Genomic DNA, 24,994 nt, shown 5'->3' on the forward strand with positions numbered 1-24,994 from the left:
GAAGGAATGCCTTTGTCCAGACCTAGGTCATTCCTCTCTGCAAGGTTCAGGAACACAGGCATGTCGAAAACGCCATTAGGGAAGTTGTTTCCAGCACATAGAAAGTTATGTCTTTGCAACATTACAGGAAATGTTTGACCACAAAAAAACCCTTAATTTGAAGAGGATAAAGAGGATCGATATGCAAAATAATTTAATTTTATAGATATGCCTTAAGTACCATATATTTTCCCCTTTGCATCAATATTTTCCTTTGAATTTTTAACCGGATTATTAAATGGATCTAATATTTCAATTGCTTATATTTTTTTCAGAGTCGCTAAATACTTGGCTAAGGACCAAAAATAGTATTATTTGTACATCTCATTACACAATGAGACAAAAAAAGTCAAGTAATCAATTGTACAATGCTTTCACACATCCTTCTCTACCCAGGTAAATAGGGTGGCCCCACTAAAATGCACAGTACATGCACACCGTGGAAAGAAAGCGTCTAGCCCTTACCTCCTGAAAAGGTGAAAAACTATTTACTACTTCAATAGCAACCCTCACCCCCCCAATACTAACTAGTTAATCTTTCAGTTAGCATTAGTTGAAAGCATGCTGGTAAGTTTGTTTTCCCTTGATTAAACACATGATTCATATTAAAATTTAAATTTAATCTTTAAAATCTTCTATGCTTCAGACGCCAACATTTCAATTTTAGAAAACTCCCAGTGTCATGTTCAGCATTTTACTCTCTTAAAACCTGTATCATTGGAGCCTGTCTGCCAGGCACATACATCTGATTCATTCACATAATTACTGAAGTACCACGTAAATCCTGCAACCAGAACTATGTTAGGAATTACACAAGGGTGCAACTGACCTGGCTACAAATGCCATATACCAATAAGCTGGGGGACTGTGAGGAAAGGAAGAGAAAACAAAGAGGTGGTGCTTAGGAGAGGCATATAAAAGCTCCCTGATGAAATACAGTTTAATGATAATCTGAAAGTCACAGACAACTCCAGCCCCATAAAACGCAAGGCTGGTACATGATTCGGCATGTGTGCGTGTGGATTGGTTTTAACTCATCTTAAGTGAAGCTGGAATGCAAGGTCTATCCACTAGTCTGCAGCAGAAGTTGAGCTGAAGTGCACAAAAGCAAGATCTTCACTGCAATGATATGCATGTGGAAGCCTCAACAGAAGCACAATGAGCAAGCAAAGTGACCCTGAATTCCATTAGGTTTTTGCTTTTCTTTTTTTCTTAAAAAAACAAAACAAAACACAACCAAAAACAACAACAAAAAGAAAAAGAAAAGAAAAAATCAAAAACCCAAACAAGAACCAAAACGAAAAAAAGAAAAAAAAACACCCACACACACAAAAAAAAACCAAACCCAAAAACAAACCAACCAAACCCAAACCCAACAACCAACCAACCAACCAAAACAAAACCCGAAAGCAGAACATTTCAGACATATGCTTCCCCTTGAGATGGTAATAGGTGGGTTGAAAAGATTCCTCTGATCGGCTGCACATGGAGTTCTAGCAGCAAGTAGGGAAACTGGGAAGTTTTGGATAAGCTTTACTATTTAGCAGCATTCTGGTGGTATCTGTGCCGCCAAACTTCATGTATCTTTTTGCACCATTTATGAGCATTCCCACTCGGGTCCATCAGGTAGTACGTCCTGTTTGGCTATAAGTGAACAACATTGTAATGAGTACTCCAAATATAGTTTAACCAAAAAAGCAGTAATTACTCTGCATCTATCAATGAAATAATCACTCAGAATCAACTAATAAACTTTCCCAGAGCTAATTCAATTAGTTATATAATATTCTATATTACTGAATAACAATACATCTGGCATCTCAATATTGTTAAGAAGTCAACAGCCAATATGTTGTTGGTACACTCCTGACGAACCATTGTATAAAAAAAGGGCTAAATTTTAAGTATTTCTTTAAAACCTCCTTCAAATCCCCAAACCCACTTATAGTCTATTTACACATGAATAATAAAACATGCATTTCTGTGGGAAATGGGTACACTGGGCGGTTGCTGTTTGCTTGGTTTGTTTTGCCTTTGGGGGGATGGAGCCTGTGCCTTTTTTTTGTTCTAAATTAAGACTATCAACACTTGTGTTTAAGGAATTCTATTTTCTCCAGAAAAAACTGCTCCTTAACAACTTACAAGACTTGTCCAAGGACCTCAGTGCAACTTTCAAAGACATGAAAGAAAGTCACTTACCGTGTGAACAAAAAAGGTCTTAAAATTCTTAGCTTCTGGCCGCAACTCTAAAGACCATGGAATTTCTCCTTTTAGAACCTTGTTGACAGGATCCACATAATACAAGTGGGGCCCTTCTGTGAGCAGCAACTGGCGCCGTCGTGCAAACAATCCCTAACAAGAAAAGCAGCAGCAGCAATGCAAAAAAGGTGTGAAGGGAAAAAAAAAAAACAAAACCAACAAAAAAGTGTAGATACCTGAATTTAACAACAGATAGAATTAAAAGAGTTCAGTGATAGGACTGTACATTTGTGTTTGAGGAACCTTTGTTTTCCTTTTGCTTTACCTATTTGACCCCACCCCTTGTTTAGGGCTTGCAGTACATCCCTACTACATGGCAAAACGTAAGTACAATTTTCAGAAAGCATCTTCAAGTTCTAACATAAAACAACTACCTGTGCAGAGTGAAGCAAAACCTACTTGTCAAAGATTCCAGCACGGAAATCAATGTTCACGATTTTGTGGAGAAAATTAGGAATAAGCAGGTAGTAATTTAGATGAAAGACAGGCTACAATCCTGTAAAGCTGATGCAGACTATCGCTGTTCATCTATATCATGTTAAAGTTAATACTTATAAGTTTTCCTAACATCACCTCTGCTTATCTCAGGATACAGGTACTAGTCATATCCAGAAAAAATACCACAGTTAAGGTCAATATGGGCTTGTATTCTATTTTCTAATCTTTGTAGCTTGATCCACATGCAGATACATATCAATACAAAGTCTTTATGGACTGTATCAGACTGGGAAGGGAGGACAACAACTCCTTCACTACAGTCTCAAAATGAAAGTATCAATAGCACACTTTTAGCCTTTTCCAAAACTAAAGAACACACCACTAAATCAAGAAGAAACAATCTATTCACAGTCCTAGATTTAAAACACAAACAAAACACTCAGATACTTACAAATAAGTTAAACAAGGAAGCTCAGAAACCTGTTCCTTATCTATGTGCAACTGTGCAAATACACAACGGCTGAATCTTGTTACAGGAAATTAAGGGAAGCAAGCCCTTACCTTTCTTTTGTCCACTGGACCCATTTTTAGGATTAAATTATTCTCTACAAACTGATGCCTAAAAAAAATAAATAAATAAATAAAAAATTTAAAGAATGGAAATAACCTGTTACTCCTGAAAGAATTCTTCTACAGAAGCAGCTTTTATTATTACTATTATTTTCATGCAATTCTTCATGTCTCTCCCTATGGTCTCCTTTTCCAGCAAGGAGTCCTGAACAGCTTTACTAGATGAGTTTTGAACTCTTCCTCATTCCAACCCAAAAAAGGTTTTTCTAAACTCTGATGTGGGGTGGGTGGGGGAAATCACAAATGAGAAGCTCCTCTCAAGAGTGAAGAGAAACACTAATAATTACATGATTTGGAGGTATTTTGCTTAGGTATTGACAGAATATTATCACTAAAAATAAATCACTGATGGCAATGTTAAGAAGGAAGGACCTTTTCTAGTTCTAGGCCTCTGTAGAGGGAAGGCTTTTCTAGTATAGTGCCATTTCTGCCTATCCTATAAACATACTTGACACCTCTAGACTTTGTAAATTTTAGAAACATAACATCAGGTTTTTGCTGCTGTTGCTTTAAAACCAGAAGTCAATAAAATATAATTACTAATAGTTTGCTTGAAGGCATTAAGATTTACAAAGTTATTTTTTTCTGGATTCCTTACTGCTGTGCAAGTAACAGATGAGTCGTATTCAAAGATCTTACCAAGGATTTCCACCAGCTTGTTTTGCTAGAAGTAACCTCTTTTCATCTTCAGAAAACTGTAAGTCCAGCTCAAAGGAATTGTTGTCAAGATCATGAATGTACTGTTCAATGTTTCCTCCTGACGTCTGTGGTGTACTTGTCTCTGGGACAGACAGTGAATGGGAAGAGGCAGAACCAGAAACTTGCATGCAACCAAACTGACTCAGGAGATTGTCATACTAAAGGAGGAAACAAAATGAAGTAAAGGAATTTCTTTGATTAAACAGCTTATTTTGCACTAAACTGCACCCTGTAATTTAAGCATGCTTCTGTTTTTCATCGACAAAAAGACAGCCTGCTCTCTACAAATGAACAAGATTAACTCATCCAAAAAAATGTATGCTTGGTCAAGAGCAAGCCAAGCAGTATTTTTTTCAAACACTAACTTCATCAGGGGAAAAAAAACCCAAACCACTGTAACCATCAATTTTATATTATTAATAACTGAGTTTTCATTAAAATATAAGTAGTTTCAATAAAATATTTAAGATGCAATGATTATACTTTACTTAAAGTCTCAGGCAGCATCAGAGCTGAAAACAGCAATAGGCAAACATACATTTCCGTAACAGTCTTCATCATCCTCTGACATAGCAGGTAAATATGCTGTAAGTTTTGGGGGTGTCTGAAGATGCAGATTCTCCCACACAATAGATTCAAAGAAGGGATGAGCCTTAAGAGGTCCATATCCTCCCATTTCTTCACAACCTAATCTGTTGGTGGCGTCTAGAACCTGAGCAAATTACACTTAAGTTAAAATAATGACAAGGAAGGGGCGAGCACCATTTACATTTGCACAGCAGCATGCAAAATCTTAAAACCAGTTGGTCATAAACATACATCACTAGAATATGAGGAGACTGCTTACAATAAGTTATTTATCAGTATGCCTTGTAGTAACATTTTGTATTAGACCAGTTCACGGATCTAAAGAAAGAAGCACCTCTTTTGAGTCCACACAATTTTTTGGCTTCGTTTCTTCATAAAGTCCTGATGGAGCACAGCTCATTTAAATATAGCCCAGCATCACATTCCAGCGATGCAAGCAGCTATGGGAGTTATGGTTGGTGTCGAACACCAACATCTCAAGCACTTTGCACGTTTCTCAGGATGTTGATGCAACCTGGACCTTACCCTGTAGCATGCACTGTCTCAGTTATAAAGCTGGCCTGGAGAGAGGAACATGCTGCTAGATCCTTTACAATGATTATCATCCAGAGACATAAGAGTTTCCTCCTGCACCATGATAATACACTAGACTACTGAACTTCAGAAAACTTATACCACCCAAAATGTTCTCTGCATATTCATTTCAGCATTATGGGTGTATCTCACTAATGAGATAGAACTATTTTTTTCTTCCTGCCTGTCAAATATACCCAAGCAGAGTAATTCTTTGACTCATACTATTGAGACATGCATTAAGTGCAAGGTAAGTCCCTAATAAATTGCAAGGTAAGTACGTGTACATTGTAATGAATATATCTCCCTGTAATGTATAGAAAACTCATTATACAACTCAACAATTAACCTGAGTACCATCTAAGTATTTGAATTTTAACTTCTGTGTTAAGAGCCATTTACTTGAATTTCACTGAGAGGCATTCCTTATCCACGCTTTAGAATTCAGATTCAAAATAATTAAGCACTGTTTACCAACGGATGCTGATTTTCCAGACACTCGCCTATGCACTCAATAATGCCCACACTCTTTCTTATTACAGGGTTTGCAACAGAGTGCATAAAACTTTAGGAAAAAAGAACTACATAAGCTGATTACATTTCAATGTAAACAAATCATTTAACAGCAGCAAATATTTACCAATAGCTTTTCAACAAGGTCTTTTGCCTTGGGAAAAAATTTTTCTGGAAAGTCATATTCCAACTTTATTATCTTCTGGAATATAAGATACTCATTTCTGCAAAAGAGAAAAATATTAGTTCTTGTTATTAGTTCTCCATGGTTCTTTCACCTTAATAGTGCGTAACCTGGACAAATATTAAACTGGAGATCTACAGGTTAAGTCACATTCCCACAAATCTCTCTAGGGTAAAGGAGTACAGTCTTCCAAGTACCTATGATCCTGTAAACACCAGATACTTGAATAATAACAAGAAAAGTTCAAAGGGCTCAATGCAGAGGTGCTTCACACCCTCTTCATGTACATAGTTACCTTTATGGTATAAATTACATGTAAAACACTAGGATAAACTAAGGAATCTCTCTTAGGAACTCTAGTTACAGCTCTATAAGCATCTTCATGACATCAGAAAGGACAAATAAAAGCAGGCACGACATTAACACCAACACTCTCCTGGGAAAAGTTGTACTTCAGAACTGGTAGCAAGGTAAAAACCAAACCCAAGTCAATGTATTTATGATCCACATGTAAAGAAATAGTTTAAATCTCTTACCCAGCTCTAAATGGAGGCAATCCAGCTACAAGCTGATATATTATACATCCCAGAGCCCAGAGGTCAGAGCTTCAAATGAGAGGAAAAAACACAGATTATGCTTTCCTACAGGAAGTCTTTAAACTACAATAAAAAAAATTCTTCAGCTTCTGCTGGTTAGAACATGGCACAGGCACACAAGACAAACTGCCATCATCTCCATGCTGATTTCACTTCATCCCTTGACAGAAGCGTAGACTAGCTACAGAAGTCTAAAAGCTGTAATACTGTAACCATCCCACAACAACTGTCTACAAGCACAGCTACAAAAACACTGAGTGCTCAGTCAAAATAATCAATAGGTATGTAATGAGACTGAAAAGAACACTTATTATCCACTATGATAATTCAAATATGCATCCAACAGTGCAATATATGCTCCTTCAGAACTGAAATCCTTTCTTCAAAACACTGGGGGGTTGGAGTGTCACATTACAACTTTTTCATGTAAAGCTTTTCTTAATATACAAAAAGGCAGGCTACACGGGTGAGGGAAGGTCTCAAGTTTTCGTGTGTTGGTCTGAAAGAGTATTTTTAACATTTTACCTTTAGGAAAACTATACATGGATTGGTTTAAAGCTTAGAAACAGAAGAATAAGATGCTAATAGACTCAAACATACTCAAATTAAGAGTCTTCTGTAAAGATGAAGCATTATGTAACTTTTAAAAGGAGATGATAGCCTGATGAAGTCTTTTCATTACCCAAAACATCCTTACTAGAAGCCAAAGTGGAAAGTCTGATGGTATTTCTATCATTTCAAGAACAGGTAGCACAAATTGTTACAGTTACTCATATAAGAGATCTTCTTCCCTGTGATTTGTCACTGATTGATAGGATTATTCTTCCATCATTGTGATAAAATAAATATACAACAGTCTGTAAGTTACCATCATGAACAAGTTTAAATAAGAAATTCCTTAGAGGTATCACGTATACGAGGCACAAAGATGAGCTTTAAACCACTGCAACTCCCAAGCAGAGTTTAGCAGAGATAACTGCTAGCTAATCTAAATACAAGTCAAAGCAAGCTGTAGCCTTTCCCCTAACTGACAGATTCTAACATTCTGTTGCTTTTGCAGGAAGGATTACCATCTTAGAGCAAGATTATATAAAACACAATTAAACCAAGTATAGTATTTGGATCACAGGAAAAGTTTTTCTGATTTATTTATGGGTAAGAGAAATTCAACTGCACATTACACACCACCTTCTCCTGACAGCACCTGATCCTGTCTGTAACTCCAGAAGGAAGATGAACTGAGGAAACCTGCACTCCGACAAGCAGCAATACTCGTGCAGAAAAAAATATTTCAAACTCTTAACAAAAATTTATATTGAGCACCTTATTTCTTTGAAATACTCAGTTTGCTTAATGTATCCCTTCCCCGTCTGACAGTATCCTGACAGTCAGTGACGTTCTGAAATACAGCAGTCCTCACCTTTTGCAAGCAGATTTCTCTGTCAGCAGTTCTGGAGAAACATACTGTGCTGTCCCTACAAATGAGTTTGCCCGTGCTGGTAAGAAAATGGAAAGAAATAAGCCAAGGCAGACTTACAGAGAAGCCAACCTCCCTCTTTCCCACCCAATTAAAACAAAAGAAACCCCACCAAACAAAACCAACAAACGAAACCCCACAACAACTAAACAAACCACAAAACTAAGGCAATCTATTGCAAGTTATGTAATAGTAAAAAGAACTCACAGGTATTTCATTCTCTACCCACTCACAAAATGGAAAAGCCGAATCAATTTCAGTGATACCTATTTAATTCAAGAAGCTAGGCATTTGGGCACTTCACTACGTATAAAATCAACCAATACGAGCTTACTAAAGTAAAAAATTAAGTTGATCAAATTCAGTTCAGCCTGGTGTTTTTTACCAGGGACTGTATGCAGCGTCATTGATTCTCAGGTTAATACTAAGCAACTAGTGACACGAGAATTCTACAACCTTCACATTTGAGCAACTCTGATAATCAGCCACTGAGCTTAAATACATAAGCAAAGAACTGTTTCAGTTAAGCCACAGCACCTGTTTGTGTGCTTGTCTTGCAAATGAAAGGCAATTTGAAGTAGTTCAACTTCCCACTATATTTGGCGATCTAGCTGGCTATACCACTACATCAAATACTACCTCTTCTGACATAATCTAAGTAGTGACAGTCAAAACTGTTTCAAGATCTCTCAGTAATTTTGTTATGTAAGAGGTAATGGTATTTGAGGGTTACAATTTGGTACATATGTACACTTTCAAAGTAACACTTGCTATAGCTGTCCTTGTCACACAATGAAGTAAATAATGGCATACCTTGTCTGCTATCTGCAGATAATACTTTTGCTGTTCCAAAGTCTGTTATTTGAATGTGCATATCTTCATTTAGTAAGATGTTCTCCGGCTTGAGGTCCCTGGAAAAGGCAAATCCTTATACTTAAAGAGCACGCAAATTAAAAGTTGCAAAACTGTGCAGTGACTTGTGTACATAATGCTACCATAAACGATGCAGGTATTCTATAAATAATGTTGTGTCAACTTTCCCCTAACTTGTTGCTGTCAACACGCAAACTGCTGACAGATTGCAAAAAGCCCATTCACTAAGGTGGGTTTTGGTTTTTCGGGGTTTTTTGAGGAAGACTTGAAGCTCTTTCATAATACAAGATCTCCAATATAGGCTTAGCAATACTGACAGTCATGCTATAGCAATCTTATTAGCATTCTCCAGCCTAACACATGGGCTACAGAACTGGTGAAACTGGGAATTCTGGAACCTTTTCTAACCCTGAAAAAAATAATAATTCTATGCTTTCGGTATTCTCCACATCCAGCCCCCTTAGCTTTTATTCCAAATTATTTCACAGGAAAGTGTTAGAAAAATACTTTGTCCTTTTAAATGTAACTGAAAGAAGTAATTCTATCAGAATTATAATTTGCCATCCTTTTGCAAATTAGCATCTGCTGTTCCCTTAACAACTGCTTGGGAGCCTACAGATGCAAAAGAATTCTTACCCAAAAAGAAGGTCTGCAGTTCAAATTTGTCACATTTACAGCTTTAAGTTGTTTAACAAACATGGATTACAAAGCACACTTATCCAGACAATGTAATTACATCAAGAACAACTGCAAAGGTCCTGTTAAAAACTTTGCTAAATTTTACCATTTGCCCAGTTACTGCTTCAGCTTTGTGGAACTGCTCACTGACATACATTCATTTTACTTTTCTTGATGACACACTGCACACTGACTCACAGCAGCAGAATTCAAGTTACTTCTGGTACATAACACCCCAGAAAGAAGAAACGTATTTAACAAAAAGTCATCTTCTGCTTTACACCAACTGATCAATCTTGAAGAAGACAAACTTCCGGTAATGTTAATTCTTACCTTTTCCCCACTAGAATAGTTGGTCAAGTAACACAGATTATCTCTCCCCTGAAAGCTGTCTTTGTTTAGGTCCCAATGTTGCCAACAGTGCTAATGTTAATTAAATGCTATTATTCTCTCATTAACTTTCCACAAAATCTGTATTTGCTTTAGACTTCATAAAGAACACTTCCAGAAAAAACACCTTGTGCATTATCAAATGCACACTGGTTTCAGCTTTGTGATTACCTGTGAATTATTCCTTTCCCATGCAAATACTCCAGAGCTGATACAATCTCAGCAGTATAGAACCTGGTGCAGGTCTCGTCAAATGAGCCAATTTTGCGTATATACTTTAGCAGCTCTCCATTTTTGGCATAGCTAAGCCCAAAATCTGAATGTAAGTTAGTTAAGGTCTATCAATAAACCATCCAAAATAAAAGTCCGCACACCTCATTTCAGAGACAAGAACAATACTAAACATACATGAACAATGGGAAAAGAATTGAAGTCAGTTCATTTGAAACTTTAAATGGCAGCAACTCAAAACGATTTCTTGAATGTATTAACCGCCTAGGACCCATGTCCCACGTTCTTATCATGGCAAAGACTACTGTGTAAACGGTAAATTTTGTAGTTTTCCAGCCAGTGACCTATATAATTCATTTAAACTGTGTATATAATTGCTCGTAAAGAGAGCTATTTACAGTCATAACAAACATTCAACCCAAGTTTAAAACGGCCCCATCATCTGTAAAGTCCCAGAGCTTTTAAAGTTTGCATTACAAAAGACAGTGCAGGTTCTGTTAGTGCATGGATATGTGTATGCACAGATACAGGGCCTATTAAAACTGATAGCAGCCTCTGTGAAAAACACGAATTACTGACCCCAGCAACAGACTCGAATAAAACAATAAAAAGCATAGACATCTCCCCTGGCCTGGAAGTCGCCAACTCCGCTCTTTGAGGGGGCACACTCCAACCATTTGCTTAACTTCTATTAAAAGCACAACTGCAAAACTGGTATCGTAAACATGAGGATCATTTAAACACCTGGAGTTATTTTCATAATTCCTGTTAGACAATGTTTCAAAGAAACCCAAAGTGGAGATTGTTTCTGTTAAGAAAGCATCACAGCAAGTTTGAAAATCCGAAGGATACACAGCTTTTCATCGTCCTGAAAGGTGAAGTAGAGTTTCACAAAAAAAGGGTGATCCAGGCGGGACATTACATCTCTCTCCCGTGTCACATATGGCACCTTGTTTTCTTTTATGATATGACGTTTCTCTAGAATTTTAACTGAATGAAAAGAAGACAGAGTGCAGTCAGGAACGACGGCCCCATGGAGCCACCCGAGTCACCCACGTGGCTTAGCTGGTTGATTCTTTTTGTTAGATAAAATGATCATAAACCCACTAATTCTGTCCTTTGAACAGGTGTCTTTTAACAGCACTACTTTGCTACTGTATTTGCAAACAGTTTATGTTGAAGGAGACAATACTTACTGGCATATTCCCTAGAACTTGACAATTCTCGAGCCAAGACAACCTGTTGTCAGAGGAAAGAAAATTATTGTAACCATTCATTAAAGACATATACTAATGTGGATTTTGATCTGTCAGTAGGTATTCAGGGCATTGATTGTCCAAAATAAGCTATCACAACTGCAAGCAGCAAAATATTTAAGCATATTTCATATTATGGTGGCTTCAGCAAGACATCTGCAGACATTCAGTTTGGCACAATGACTTGTTTTTTTTGCTAGAAGACTTACACATCTGGCTGGGTAAACACAGATTTGTTCTTCTTTTCCCCCCAGAAGAATTGTGAAGACTGTAACATAAGCCACAGTGAATAGCCAAAGCTTTTAAAGGGGGAAAAAAAGCAACAACTGCACTGAAGCATATTTATAAAAATCTAGCTGTCACAGTACTTTTCCTTAACACAAATGGCAAATATTGTGAGATTGAATTTTACCTAAACCTTCAAAAGTAGGAAATGAGACAGAGCTTCAACTATTTACAGCTTTCTAGGAAAATGTTTTAAAGCAAGGCAAGGAAGATTTCCAGTTAGTAGAAGCAAGGAATAAAGTTTCAGGGAAACAGATCATTTTTAAAGAGAAAAGCTTTTTGAGGAACATGTATTAAAGCTCATCTTCAAAACAGATATTTGGCACATTTTATAAAAAAAGTAAAGTTACCGTTGAAAAAGATCCTTCACCCAGAATTTTCCCAAATTTGAAGTCATCAGGTCGTTTCTTTCGAGGCTGTGGAGGCTGCTGTCCTGTGTGTTGCTGCAAGGAATTTGAACTGGATCTCGATTCAGCTGCAGTGCCCTCCATGTTAGATCCCTGTCTGCTGCCACAGGTGGAAATGACAGATGGAGTGCTGGAATCTGCTTGGTTCCTCACCATTGATGGGGATGAACAGGAGCATAACACCACGCTAGATTGGATTGGAACAGCATCATACTGAAAAGAGAAATTAAACTGTTGTTCCTATACCTTCAAATAAATACCGCACGGAGTTGCGTTATTTCCATAAGAGCATCATGTGAAGTCCTATTTGAAAGGGTTATCATTAAAATGCATTTAGGAGGGAATGATAGTATTTATTTCAGGAATGGCAACTCCTGATTTTTACACAACTCTGTGCAGGTCATGCTGTGCATATACATACATACACCCATAAGCCAAATATCTGAACACTTTCATTCAAGAACGCTTTTTTCCCCAAGCTCAAAAAAATGCCCCCTACCACCAAAGAATTGAGTTTCACTGTATATTCTCCTACAAATAACATGATAAACTTTATTTCCTGCTTACAGGCAGAGCCATACATACAATCTTAGTAAGTAGTAGTTCTTCTGAAAGCAAAAAAATTGTATCCTTAAGCAATGAACACCTGTATTCACAAGTAACATCAGTTTAGAGATCCCAGTTACAGGGAACAGTAAATAAAGGTAAAGCATGAGAACTTTAATGGAGACAGAGGATACTTTACTCCATTTTTACTTGGAATCTCACTTTCTCCAACAGTATTTTTCTAATACAAACTGGGGAAAGACAGGAAGAAAAGAGAGAACAATATACAAGAGGAGGATGAGCTGCACTGTTTAATAACCAGCAGTATCTAATACTTTTTTTGAAGAATGCTCTGGTCCATGACCTTTTAAAACAAGGGAGATTGCACTATGTAAATGATCCGTAGGGTCACATAAAGACATCCCAACTCCAAAACAAAGAACCAGATGTGTAGCCCAGAAAACAGCAAGTACAAAGGAAAGTTAAGATTAAGAACAAGGACAGAGGCAGATGTAATAGATCTGAGGTATCAGTTACCTAAGAAATGACAGAGCTGTGCAACTATGCTGTACGCTGTATATAACACTGTATGTTGCACCTGAACATTTACAGAGAAGCTTACTCCTACACTTCTCTTTCCACACTCCCCATTCTTGTTTCAGTAGCTTATGTCCTGTATTAACCTTCTCAGTATTACTTTCAAAGACCCCAAGAAACACATCTGCAGACACTATACATGTTTCTGCATATGGCTTCACATATTCAGGAGTACAGGCTAGCGCATCCAATCTAACCTTATAGAGCCACTCTCCTCCCAAACTCAGACTGAAGAGTCTGGCTGACAGATCCAGACGTTTTTAGCGAGACACAAAGTCAATCACTGAAGAATTTGAAAATGCTCCAGACTGTGTCTGCAGCTCCCAGAAGCCTGAGGATGCTCCTTCCTGCAACTACCAATACTGCTCTGCTGGCACGCCAGTGAAAGCACAGGTCCTCACAGTCACAACAGGCTTATCTATTGTGCATCATGGATCACTGCTGGCCACACCGATAACCACTGATGTAATCTTTATATGCCTGCTTTTTAAAACTAGCTTCTAACACCATCTACTTCCCCAGGTACTTAAGGGTACTGTTTCTAATTTGCATCCACATAGAAATTGTTTCTTTCTTAGTACAACATGCTGTGAGTTTGAAAACTTAGTAAGAAAGAGAATAAGAAATCTGCTGAAGTAGAATTATAGGATCAACAGACTTATTTTCACTAAATTACTAGAAAGAAGCTTCCTTTTCATTTACATGCCATGTGAAGCAAGTCCTTATATTGTTCTTTTCCCCTCTTGCCTGCAAACAGTAGAAATAAACCTTACGAAAACTTGAATCAATGGGAGACGCCCACTAGTCATCACTACATTTTCGTTTTACACTTTTCTCTCCCCCTTTTGCATGAAAGGCCAGTCACAGGCAAAGCTCCAGCTGTCTAAAAGGAGCTACTTTTGGAATATTTTTTGCAATTCAGCACTTTGCCATTAGCACTACCACTACAACTTTTCACGTACCTAAGCACATTGCAAGCGAACAAATACGAGACTGCTCTGAAGCAAGTACAGCCACAACAACTGCATCTCTACTAGCTTTTTCCCACTGCAAAATCTGCAATGCTGTTTTGCTGATGTAGCGCTATCAACATCAACAGCAGCAAAAAATACTTGTAGAGACTGGGCCTTCTGAAGCTTCCAGCATCTTCTGTCCTAAGTGACATGATACTGAACTCTGAAGACGACTGAGTATCTTTGCTACTACTGAAACTCTATTAGCAAGATCACATTTCTGTTACAAAGTCAGCAGGACTAGGGTCCTAACCTATCAGCTCATCTGACAGCAGGGTGTCTAACTGTCATTACTGACTCTAACTGCATTAAGACATAGGGCAGACACGGTGAGAAAAGCTCTTCCATCCACTTACCTACAAGGCAGATATTTTTTGGACGCAGATCTTGCTAACTGCAAGTATTATTTACACAAAGCAACATGAGCGCTACACCTCAACCGGTACATTTGTTTTGATTATAAACAATGCTGATGAGACCATATGAGCTAGAACATTAGCATAAGCTTCTCATTAATGTTTTTAATGGAAAACTGGATTACAGCTCTACTCAATGAAACGCTGCAAATGATCGACTTGGCGTTACAGGATGTCTGAAATATGGAATACTGTTGAGGAAAGTGAATATAGGACATATTCCGAGTAACACTGGTTACATTCTTAAACAACTTTAATTAATAGTATCCCCAAACAAGGATCTCTTCAGTTCACACCTGGATTGACTCTCAAATCAAAAAGGTTGAAAGAGCAGTAACTGCATAAAGACTGAGGGAAAAAAAAAAAACCACCACCAAACATCAAACCCAAACGCCCATACCATTTGTCAAAAAATTCATCTCTTACCTAAAGCATTCTACAGACAAACAGTGAGGCCTTACTTTTGTTTCTACCAAAACACTACTACAAATCAAAATATGGTCCAAGAACTTAGGCACAATGGTGGGAAACAAGTGGACAAGGACTTAAGTTGGTCCATACCTGGATATACAGAACTAGAAAGCATCACCTAGGAGAAGCAAAGTCACATTGCCACTAGTACTGTGCAAAGATCAAGTAGAAAACCAAACAAAACAGTTTCAGGAGAAAAATTAAGAATCTGAACTCCTGTAAAAATCATCTAATCCTCTGGCTACAGTTAGCTTCTGAAATCTGTATTTACTGAATAATCCAATTGGTTTGGCCCTGTAGTATTAGGAAATACAGAGTTCTAAGAATTAGGATCACCTGCAATTCAAGTCCTACTGCATGTACGGATCACAGAGTGGTGAATCTCATAATTGTTAGACTGAATTACGGCAAAAAACTCTCAGACAATCAGGAAGACACAAACAGCAAAGTCTGCTTAAGGAAGTATAACATTCAGAAAGCAGCAGAGCTGCACTCTAGGCTATCTATGACTTAACCTTTTCACTTGCAAATGGAATTTGAGAGGCTTTCAAAACAGCTACTATGTAATACAGTTACCTCACCACTGTCACAGTAGCAAACCACAGCTTCTATGTCTCTGCCAAACATAGCCTGTTGATACAGAAAGGGGAAGATTTCCCAAAAATCTATGAGTGTAAGATTCAATGTCCAAATTAATACATTTGCCTTCAAGTAAAAATATGGAATCCATCTATTTACCTGTGCAATTAAGGAAGAATAAAGGCCTTTATTTCACACAGAAGGTAGGTAATTGTTTTCACTGCAAAGGTGTTTCATAGTTTTAGAGATAAAGCTACTACTTACCAATACTGAGATTCTGCTGAAGGCAGTTTAAGTTACAAAGGCTTGGCCTGAGAGGTTTTGTAAATTACTTTGATACTGTCACACAAGCCACAAATTCTGAAACTAAATCTATTTTCTGATGCTTATAATTTAAATATTGACAACCTGGGGTCTCCTAAGGATTTATCTGCAAAATTCAAAGGATAAAAATTAACAGCTAGGCAGTTATATTTAATATATTCTTTTCATGACACAATGAAAAGGTCAATGGTATTTCAGAGAGGTGACAAAAATGCAGCAACTGCATCTGGCACAAACCTTGTATCTGGAAAAAAGCATAAGAAGGGGCAATTAACAGATATTATGCTTGTCTTTCCCATGGCCTCCTCCCCCCCTCATACGCCGCAATGAAAACGCTGACCTTCTCCAGGTTCTCCAACATGTATTTGCGACAGCCTCCACTTCAAAGGCTAGAGTGCAACACATCCTGGAAGGTCCAGCATATTTTAAAAGAAAAAAGCGACTCATCAGGTCAGATACTAAGATGAGCCTAAATATGTCCTCAAACTGTTCCTCACAGCGCCTAAAAGGAGAATGCAGGCGAAACCAGGGTAGTTCAGCTACAAGAAATGTTACGATATGAAGAAACACTGATTCAGAATAACAACATCCAACCAAAAGCCGCATCTTCCAGTGCAGAGAGCACAGGAAGCATAGGTGGCACTCCCACTTATACACCAGTCCCATCCAGGACTGCTTTGCAGCAAGCATCATGATTATGATGTGATCCCTATCAATATTCAGGTTTTCATGAACTCTGCTACATCAGAGTGACTGCCATGAATGAAGACAATCCAGAATACCAATAGATGGTGTGCTTTCAGAAACTGCAGTAAACATCAGTCCTCATACTTTATATGTTCTTGTCTATTTATGCTCTGGACTTCTGTCTAAAAATGGACTTTCAGACTTTCTAAGTAACCAAATGCATCCTCTTTCTATTAACCAATCGCACATATGTGTGTGTGTATAGAGAGAAACAACATACTGAATAATTCACGAAACTCCACAATGGAAATGTCAGTTTCCGTTTATATACACTTAGAAGCTTGACAGATAAAGTATTAATACCCCTATTTGTCAGCATTATTATTACCTTTAAGAAACTAAAACATTTGCCTAAAGAGAAAACACATTCACATGGATTAAAAAGTGTCACTGGATGCTGTCACCACCTAACATTACAACATAAAATCATGCCTGTAATGGACAGGACAAAACGCAGACTAAAGCAAGTGTCAAGAGTACTTCTGAATGCACTACACAAGTAGTAAACTGTTCACACACCTAACAGTTAACTTTGACACTTAAAATACATACAGTCATATAAAAAAAAAGCAACCAAAAACCAAGCCCGTAAGATCAAGCCTCAATGCAATTGGGAGATACTTAAAACCACATACTCTGTATGCACTTTCAGCTTGATGAAGCTCACTTATCTTCCCCAGTCAAGGAGTACCACTGCACTGGAACAGGAGGAAAAACAGACCTAGAAGTATGCTTTCAGATTGTGAAATCTGAGGAAAAGGATGAAAGGGATTTAGAGAACCACACTCAACATTCATTTATTGAAAAGAAGCAATATATTAAATATATAGAGAGAAAGTAACCAAATACTAAGTTGGCAAATACCTAGTCTTCTCTGGGATGGAAATATTAAGTCATACTTCAATGACCCCTGTGCAGCGAAGAGTGCCAAAGGTACCATAAAATAAAAACCCTAGTAAAACAGAATCTGAGCAAAAGGGGTGATCTCAAGGCATTTTTTAAAAATCTGGTTTTAGGTACAACACAAAGCAGTGAACACGCTGATTAAACTTCAATATATCACAAGAAGTAAAATGTATATTGGAATGATGGAATGCTTTTGAGGCAGGTAACTCAAATGTCTAACAGAAAAATCTTAACTAACAAAACCAACAGGCATCTCTAAGAACAAACACTCCTCTCCAAAGAGCCAAGTGAGGTAGGTTACAAAGATGCTGAAGATATTTTCCTGGGACAACAGGATGTTCTTTTCTACAGAGAAGTCCTTTGAAGATCATAGTAAACCATTTTCTTCCAACTGCTGTAAACAAACCCTACTCTCCAAGTATCAGTTATTTGTAGATGTTTTTAAAAAATAAATTATGAATATGACATTAATCTTCTGTAGCACAGTCATTTATGTTTTTGTTGTGTAGGGCTGCCCCAGCACTCTTTGAAATCTCATCATCAAGTGGTAGGCAAAGATTACTGTAGACAACTTAAGATCTAGCTCATAACCCAGCAAATTGCCCATCAACTCCACATCTTGAAGAAACTGACCATTACAGTCAGCAAAAGAGCCTGAAGCCAAACAATCTGTCAAAACCTATACTTTGATCCAGGTTCATAAATGCTTAATGATTACTACGTTTAAAAGAGCAGACTGACATCTAGTATTTCAATTACAAAAGCTATTTTAACACAACTTTGTTTTGCAGAAGAATCTGAAATCACACATTTATCTGGAGTGAATTTTTTTTGATCTCAGAAGTTGCCACATGAAAAAAATCTGTTGCTTAATAGACCATTTTATGAGTCAAGTGTGCAAATTTCAAAAGTGCTCAGCTGTATAAAAGGAGGATTTTTGCTGTTTAAACAGACTGCCAGGCAGCTGATTAAAGAAGCCTAGGCTCTGACCCACCAGAACAACTATGCTCGCCTTCAGGCACAGCATCATTTGAAGCCTCTCAAATACTGGAAGGTTTTGCATTCACTGTGAGGCAAACAAGAGAAAACAACCACCCCCCCTTTAATTATTTTGATAGAAATAACCATCATTTAAAATAATAGACAACTTCTTTGAAAGTTATGTCCTGGTAACACATTTAACGTTTAAGGTTGTATTAGTGAAAGGAGAAAGCTTGGAGCAGACAGTTCTTCAAAGATACTATTGTATCTAAACGGGCTGGGACCTTTGCAATAGTAGGAAACAGAAGCATGAAAATATTTCAAGTTGATGTAGCCTGCCTGATATATTAACAGCCCTAATAAGAGTTAAAGAAAAAAACCAACACAGTAATATGAAGCTAATATTGAAAATACTTGTAATAAATCATCATAAGATACAGTTACTATTTCAGAGGAAATGTATGTCAAGCCCTGGCTAAGCCTGACATACTGCCATGCTCTAATAACCTATACAAACCTTTTCTTTGTATTACTGTAAAGCACAAGTAGGTTGTTAAAACAGACTCTAGTACCTACTTGGCAGTTGTTTGCCTCATATTTGGAATCAATTTTGGAGCATACTAGTCCTACCTTCAAAATATAATCAAAAATACTAACTTTGAAGAAGAATCAAAATTAATTGATTTTGCTTCTTAAGCTTTCTGGACATACATCCTCACAAAATTCATGGTATACAAAGAAGTGTTTTAAAGTTTGGGAAGAGACATCACATTGTTCATAGGATCTCAAAACACCAGAAACAAAGCCCAGCTCTGACACTACCTCCGTGACAACTGAACTGATCACCTTACTTTTTACCATAAATCAGTAATACAGTTTATCTGTGAGCAATGGGGAAATCAGATTTGAGTTGGTTGGTTTTTTTCTGATACAACAGTCTCAAAGATTTGGAAGCACAGAGAACACCTCTATGTTGTTAAACTGTTTGGACTCTTCACTTAGGGAATACAGGTATTTTATCCACAAGACTGATTTTGTACCTACAGAAATAAATTTCTCACGTACAGAGCAGCGTTGATCCAAAATTTCAGTTAATGCAAATACCTTTTTCTAAATTAACAACCTCACCCATATGGTGGTATTTTCTGTCACTCATTTCCAGGATTCTAATTCCAAATTTACGCAGCTAATTAAAGCTAAATAAAGGTTTCCTAAGAACCTGTGTATCAGCTGCTGTTCTCTAACCTCCTCTGCTGCTAACCAAAGCACCTTCAGAGGCAGAGACTATGTAAGGCCTCCTTCCATCAGCCCCCCACCCCCACAAACACCCCCCGAGCCTCAAAACAGATCAGAAACAGGAAACCACAAAAATCTCTAAGAACCTGAAGTCAGCCTGTAGCCCAAATAGCTGTATGTGTAAACAAGCCATTGAGAATTCATTTCACAAAACAGATCTAGGCCAGCTCACCAGAAAATAAAAGCCATCTGCAATCACAATATAATAGATCACATTCTACACCATCAAGTTATCTCACGAAGCACACCAATATTAAGAAGTGTTGCACAGAATGGATGGGGGCTCATGTTAACAAACACAAAAGGACTTTCTATACTAACTCTTGTTGGCAATTCTAGGAAGCAGAGAACTGCTTTGGGTGAACACCATAAAAGAAGCCTCACAGAGGTGGCAGTAGATGGGGTGTACAAAGGTGGGACAGCACAGGCAAGACCTGTACACTGAATTCCTGTAGGATTACTAAAGAACTGAACAGAAGTTTTAATACTTTTTTTTTCAGGAAAATGTGCTAAGGAAGTTAATCCTTGCAATTTTTCACTATGAAGAATTATAGAGCATTTGCCAGGTGACATATTTACAGCTTATCTTTTAAGCCAGAAAGCTAGTCTCAACTTCAACCTGTAGTCACAAAACAAGCCAGCTGTTTTCCACAGCACACTTGAGTAGAATCCATCAGTTGTGAAAAATAAGGTTCTAGAGCAAAGAGCGAACTCTGTGAGCAGTGTGTTCAGCCCTTTCAGACACTTCAGTCAGACCTTACTAACTTTCTACAAGCTTACCTGAAAATGAGATGTCAGAAAGGGAAGTGGGGTGGGAGAAAAATCGGCTCCTTCCCCTTTTGCTTCTGTATTACATACACATAATCTAACACAGCCACCTGCAAAAATAGGTTTCCCACTTGAAATACCAGAAACAGTAATTCCTTGGTTTCATACCAGTTCTTCAGGAAGCTCCACTAGGAGGAACTCAAGGATTTTCTCTCTCAAACACAGTGTTTTCTGAAGTGAGTTTTTTTGTTTCTATACTAAAAAGTAATTTCTTGTTTGCATATTTCCTGACACAACAAATGTGCTAGTTCTACAGCAATCCACCCAGCTTTTCTAGCAAAACAAAACCCAAACAAGTTTACGGTTAAAAAACATAAATTACTAAAATATTTCACCTCCTCAGAGATCAAACCTATTTTTACTACTTTGCCAGTGTATTACTTTTCTCATTCTAACCAAGTGATTATGTCCCTGGTTTCATGCTTTCTGCACCAGAATTCCTGCAAGTACTTCAGTAGTCAGCATCCCTTTTTGAAATGTTTCCTGCAATGCTGCCTTCCAACTGATCTACTTTAGGGAAGTGAAATGAGCCCAGGTCTGCAGGGTGCCCCACAATGCCCATACAGCAATCTACTTGCAGAGTTTCAAGAGCTGTATGAAACAGACATTACTTCTAGCACCGGAAGTAACAGAGCAATAACCCAAAGAATAACTTGCCTTAAAAAAACCCAACCTAACCCCACTGTAGATTCACTGTACAGTTGAACATCACTGTTATATCCAGATTATTCTCTGGATTATCTCCTTTCCACTAGCTACCAGCACTTCCTATGTTAGAAATATGAATGCGTATAAAATTGCTCTTCTTAAACTGATACCATTTCTTCACCTTTGAGCACCTTCTCAGTGCCTGGGGTTTTTTTACTATTTTCTATGCCTGCAGCCAGCTTTGGCTAGAGAGTCACAGAAATCTTATCCCATGAGTGGTATGACTAGTCACAGCCTTATGCCAAAAACCCAAGAGAAGAGAGTATTAGGTAGACAGACATGTAGGGAACACCTCTCAAGTCTGTCTGAAAGTTTTATACCTACAAATAACTACAAGCAGAACCCTTACCATAGCCCGGTCTAATTCCTAGCATAGATGCAGAACAAAGTTCTTTGAAAAGTGCAGTTTCTACTAGTTCCACAGAGGAAAAAAAGAAGCTGGCAGTTTTGTTCAGAAATATTCACAACTATACTGTAATTTTTATCTAGACAGAAACACTGGTGAAATCTAATAATCACAAGAGCAGCTAAGCTTTCTAGCGAAGATGTTGCTGAAAACGGCCATCCACATGAGACCCAACATGCATATAAGGAAGCCACTACCAGCAAACAACTGAGACCACACTGACACCTGCAAATAAAGCAGCACTAAAGTTGTTCCCTTTTTAAAAGTACAGGTTTTCCCTTTGGACCATGCCTTCAGAAAGTAGCAGAATGTTTCAGGAACTGCCCCCACAAATACAAACACAAAAAAGAAAATAACTGTTTTGGCAGAGGAATGCAGGAATATTCCTTTCAAAGCTGTGCTCTATATTCTCCCCTCGCCCTGCAGTGTTTTGCATTTATAGCAGAATGATCATAGAACTCACTGATGTCACTAATAATCGCAACACACATGCATTAATAGTAACTTGCTCAGAACATCAGAAATACTGGCTTTCCCATATCTGATATCATCTCAACTACAAAAAGGTTGGCTGCATCAGTCCACCTCTATGTGCTACTGCCAGTCAGTACACTCACCTGGCCACAGAAATATTAAACAGGATGGAAGAGAGGGAATTCAAAATAAGTTATGCTAATAAAACATTTTAGCTTTAACAAAACCGATTGTCACCTTTGTTCTTTGTTCATTCTCTCTCCGTACATTTCTCTTACAGACAGGGACCTAAGGTGTACATAGAAAAGGAATAGAACTGCAAGTATTTTGGAGAGGCAACAATCGAGGACAGAAGCACAAGGGAAGCATACTCCCTGTTTAAGAGTCCCGAGTAAACACAAGTCATCTCTGACCCTGAGAAGCAGCCATGTGGAGCTCTAACAAGTGGCAAGATAGAAAAACTAATTCCTTTAACAATCAAACATTGCTTTAGTTCATAATCCTCAATGCAGTATTCTGTGTTCTCCCCAGCAGGGATATTCCACAGAATCACTCCCATCTTCAGCCAACAAATATGATTCTGTGTAACACCCTGATGAAACAAGCACTGAGCATGAAGAGGAGCACACACTGGAACAGGGCATTCAACACAGCTATGCCAGTCTCCACGGAGAAGAACCTCCTCAGCCAATTCCAACCGACTGAAAAGTTTTAAGTGCTGCACAGTGGAGCTTGGCAGCTTGCGAGTGACAGCAAGAATACGAGACCCAAAAGCACATGTACGAGAAACGGATCGCTGCGAGTTAGTTACACGGGTATCAATGAAAGTTGGCAGTTATTTTTGTAAAAAACCCACATTCTTTTCATAAGGGAATTTCTACACTAACTAAACAGTATGATCTACAAAGTAAACCACGATTTACTACTACTATTTACTAAAAAACGATTTACGATTACCAATTCGGTGTACCGGCTACAGCTCCGTCCTGCATTAGTCAGTGCTCACAACGCGTCAGTTTTAGCCTGTCAGACTCGCGTAAACAACCGTGCTCGAAACGGTCCTGTTGCGACCCTCACGGTCTTCCTCACGCGTTTGTTTCTACTACGAAGGAACTCGAGCAACGGGGTGGCTCCCCCCGGAAACAACGCCGGCTCTCCGGTGGGAGACGGCCCGGCAAAGCCACGCCAACGCCCGGCACCCGGAACCGAGGACGAAGCTCCGCCAGAGGCCGCGGGCCGGCTGCTGCAGCCTCGTCCCCAGCCCCGCTTCCTCCCGCGGACAGGCCGGGCGCGCTGCTCTCACCTCCAGGCCCTGCCGGCGCCTTGGGCGGAACCGGGGCCCTCCCGCGAGGCCCACGGAGAACCAGGACGCGGGGGAGGGGCGGGTAGAACGAGGACCGGGAGCAGGAGCTCCGAGCCCGGCTCCGAGGTGGGCAGCGCTCGCCCGGCCGCCCCGCTTGTCCGAGCGGTCTGCGAAACACTGCCGTACCCCCGCCGCCCGGCAGCGTGTACGGAACGGGCGGCCGCCGCCGAACGGGCCGGCCCCGGCGCCCACGGCCTACTTCTCCGCTCGGCGCCCCGCGGCCGCCAGCACCTGGCGCGCCGACCCCGAGCCCGCACTCACCAGGGAGCTGCTGGTGCTGGCCATGGGCCCGCCGGCCGGCGCGGCCGCGCTCCCCTCGCGCCTCAGGACCCCGGCGCACGGCCGCCAGGAGCGAGCCAATGGGGCGCCCGCATCCCCCGCCCGTGACGTCACCCACAACAATACCCCGCTCCCCCCCCGCCGCCGCCGCGGGCAGGACTTCCGCTCGGCGCGGCCGCTCATTGGCGGCGCCACCCGCAACTCACGTGCGCGCCCGGAAAAGACGTTCTCCGCGAGGCTCAGCGCGCCTGGCTCTGTGAGCATGCGCAGTCGCGTCAGTGAAGCTGCGGCCCCGGTGCCCTCAGGAGCGGCGCGGGTGAGGGCGGAAGCGGCTGCCCGGCCTCCCCGCCACCACCGCGCGCTCACATCCGGCTTTATGCCACACGACGCGAGGGAGCGCTGGGAGTGGTGACGTGGTGACGTCATAGAGCGGGGGGACAGCAGTGGGGTGGCCGCAGCTGCGAGTGCGTCGCCAGCGCCGTTCCCTGCCCGCTGGTGGGGGGAAAGCGCGTTCCGTGTGCGCTGAGCAGGAGCTCTCCCGCCCTAGCGCGGTGTCAGCACCAGCCGGTCCTTGCGGGGCGCTGAGCCCTCGCCCCGGCGGTGCGTCCTGCCGGAGGTGCAGGGGTCGGCCGGGCCGGTGCTGACCACCCCGCGGCCACGGCTGCGCTGGCGGGGCGGGCCTTTGGCGCACAGTGCCCTGCAGCAGCGCGGTCGGGTTTCCCGGCGGTTACTGAGCTGTAGCGGTTTGCTCAGGAGGTCGGTTCAGGAAGGACCGCCCAGGGCACTGCCCCGTAGCGCAATCCGCAGGACAGCTTCACCGTCAGCTGGGCTGGGGGCGGAGGGCTGGCGCAGTGCCCTGGAGCTGAGCTGCTTTCCATGGGGAGATTTCTGCCATAGTCAGCCTTAATCAGCTTTCCTGTGCGAGTTTCTCATCTTCAGCAGAC

General features: G+C 40.1%; 1 protein-coding gene across 2 annotated transcripts; it reads right to left on the reverse strand.

Annotated features, from left to right (window-relative positions):
• Positions 1 to 1,556: 1,556 nt before the first annotated feature.
• PDPK1 (3-phosphoinositide dependent protein kinase 1) lies at positions 1,557 to 24,159 on the reverse strand. Of its 2 annotated transcripts, none has more exons than XM_061349056.1 (14): positions 24,033 to 24,159; positions 12,060 to 12,329; positions 11,365 to 11,407; positions 11,021 to 11,158; positions 10,109 to 10,253; positions 8,810 to 8,907; positions 7,940 to 8,015; positions 6,460 to 6,528; positions 5,867 to 5,963; positions 4,604 to 4,777; positions 4,006 to 4,223; positions 3,298 to 3,355; positions 2,239 to 2,391; positions 1,557 to 1,683 (listed from the first exon to the last, which is right to left on the reverse strand). In XM_061349056.1, the coding sequence occupies exons 1-14, from the start codon at positions 24,054 to 24,056 to the stop codon at positions 1,576 to 1,578; spliced, it is 1,671 nt and encodes a 556-aa protein (XP_061205040.1). In that variant the 5' UTR covers positions 24,057 to 24,159; the 3' UTR covers positions 1,557 to 1,575. The 2 variants fall into 2 exon arrangements, with proteins under 2 accessions (XP_061205040.1, XP_061205041.1); XM_061349057.1 differs by lacking the exon at positions 24,033 to 24,159 and adding an exon at positions 23,366 to 23,680.
• Between the last annotated feature and the right edge of the window lie 835 nt (positions 24,160 to 24,994).

This window comes from Neopsephotus bourkii, unplaced genomic scaffold (genome assembly GCF_033783945.1).
Source record: "Neopsephotus bourkii isolate Nb327-2 ecotype Australia unplaced genomic scaffold, CSIRO-AGI_Nbou_v1 NB_384, whole genome shotgun sequence".
NCBI lineage: Eukaryota > Metazoa > Chordata > Aves > Psittaciformes > Psittacidae > Neopsephotus > Neopsephotus bourkii.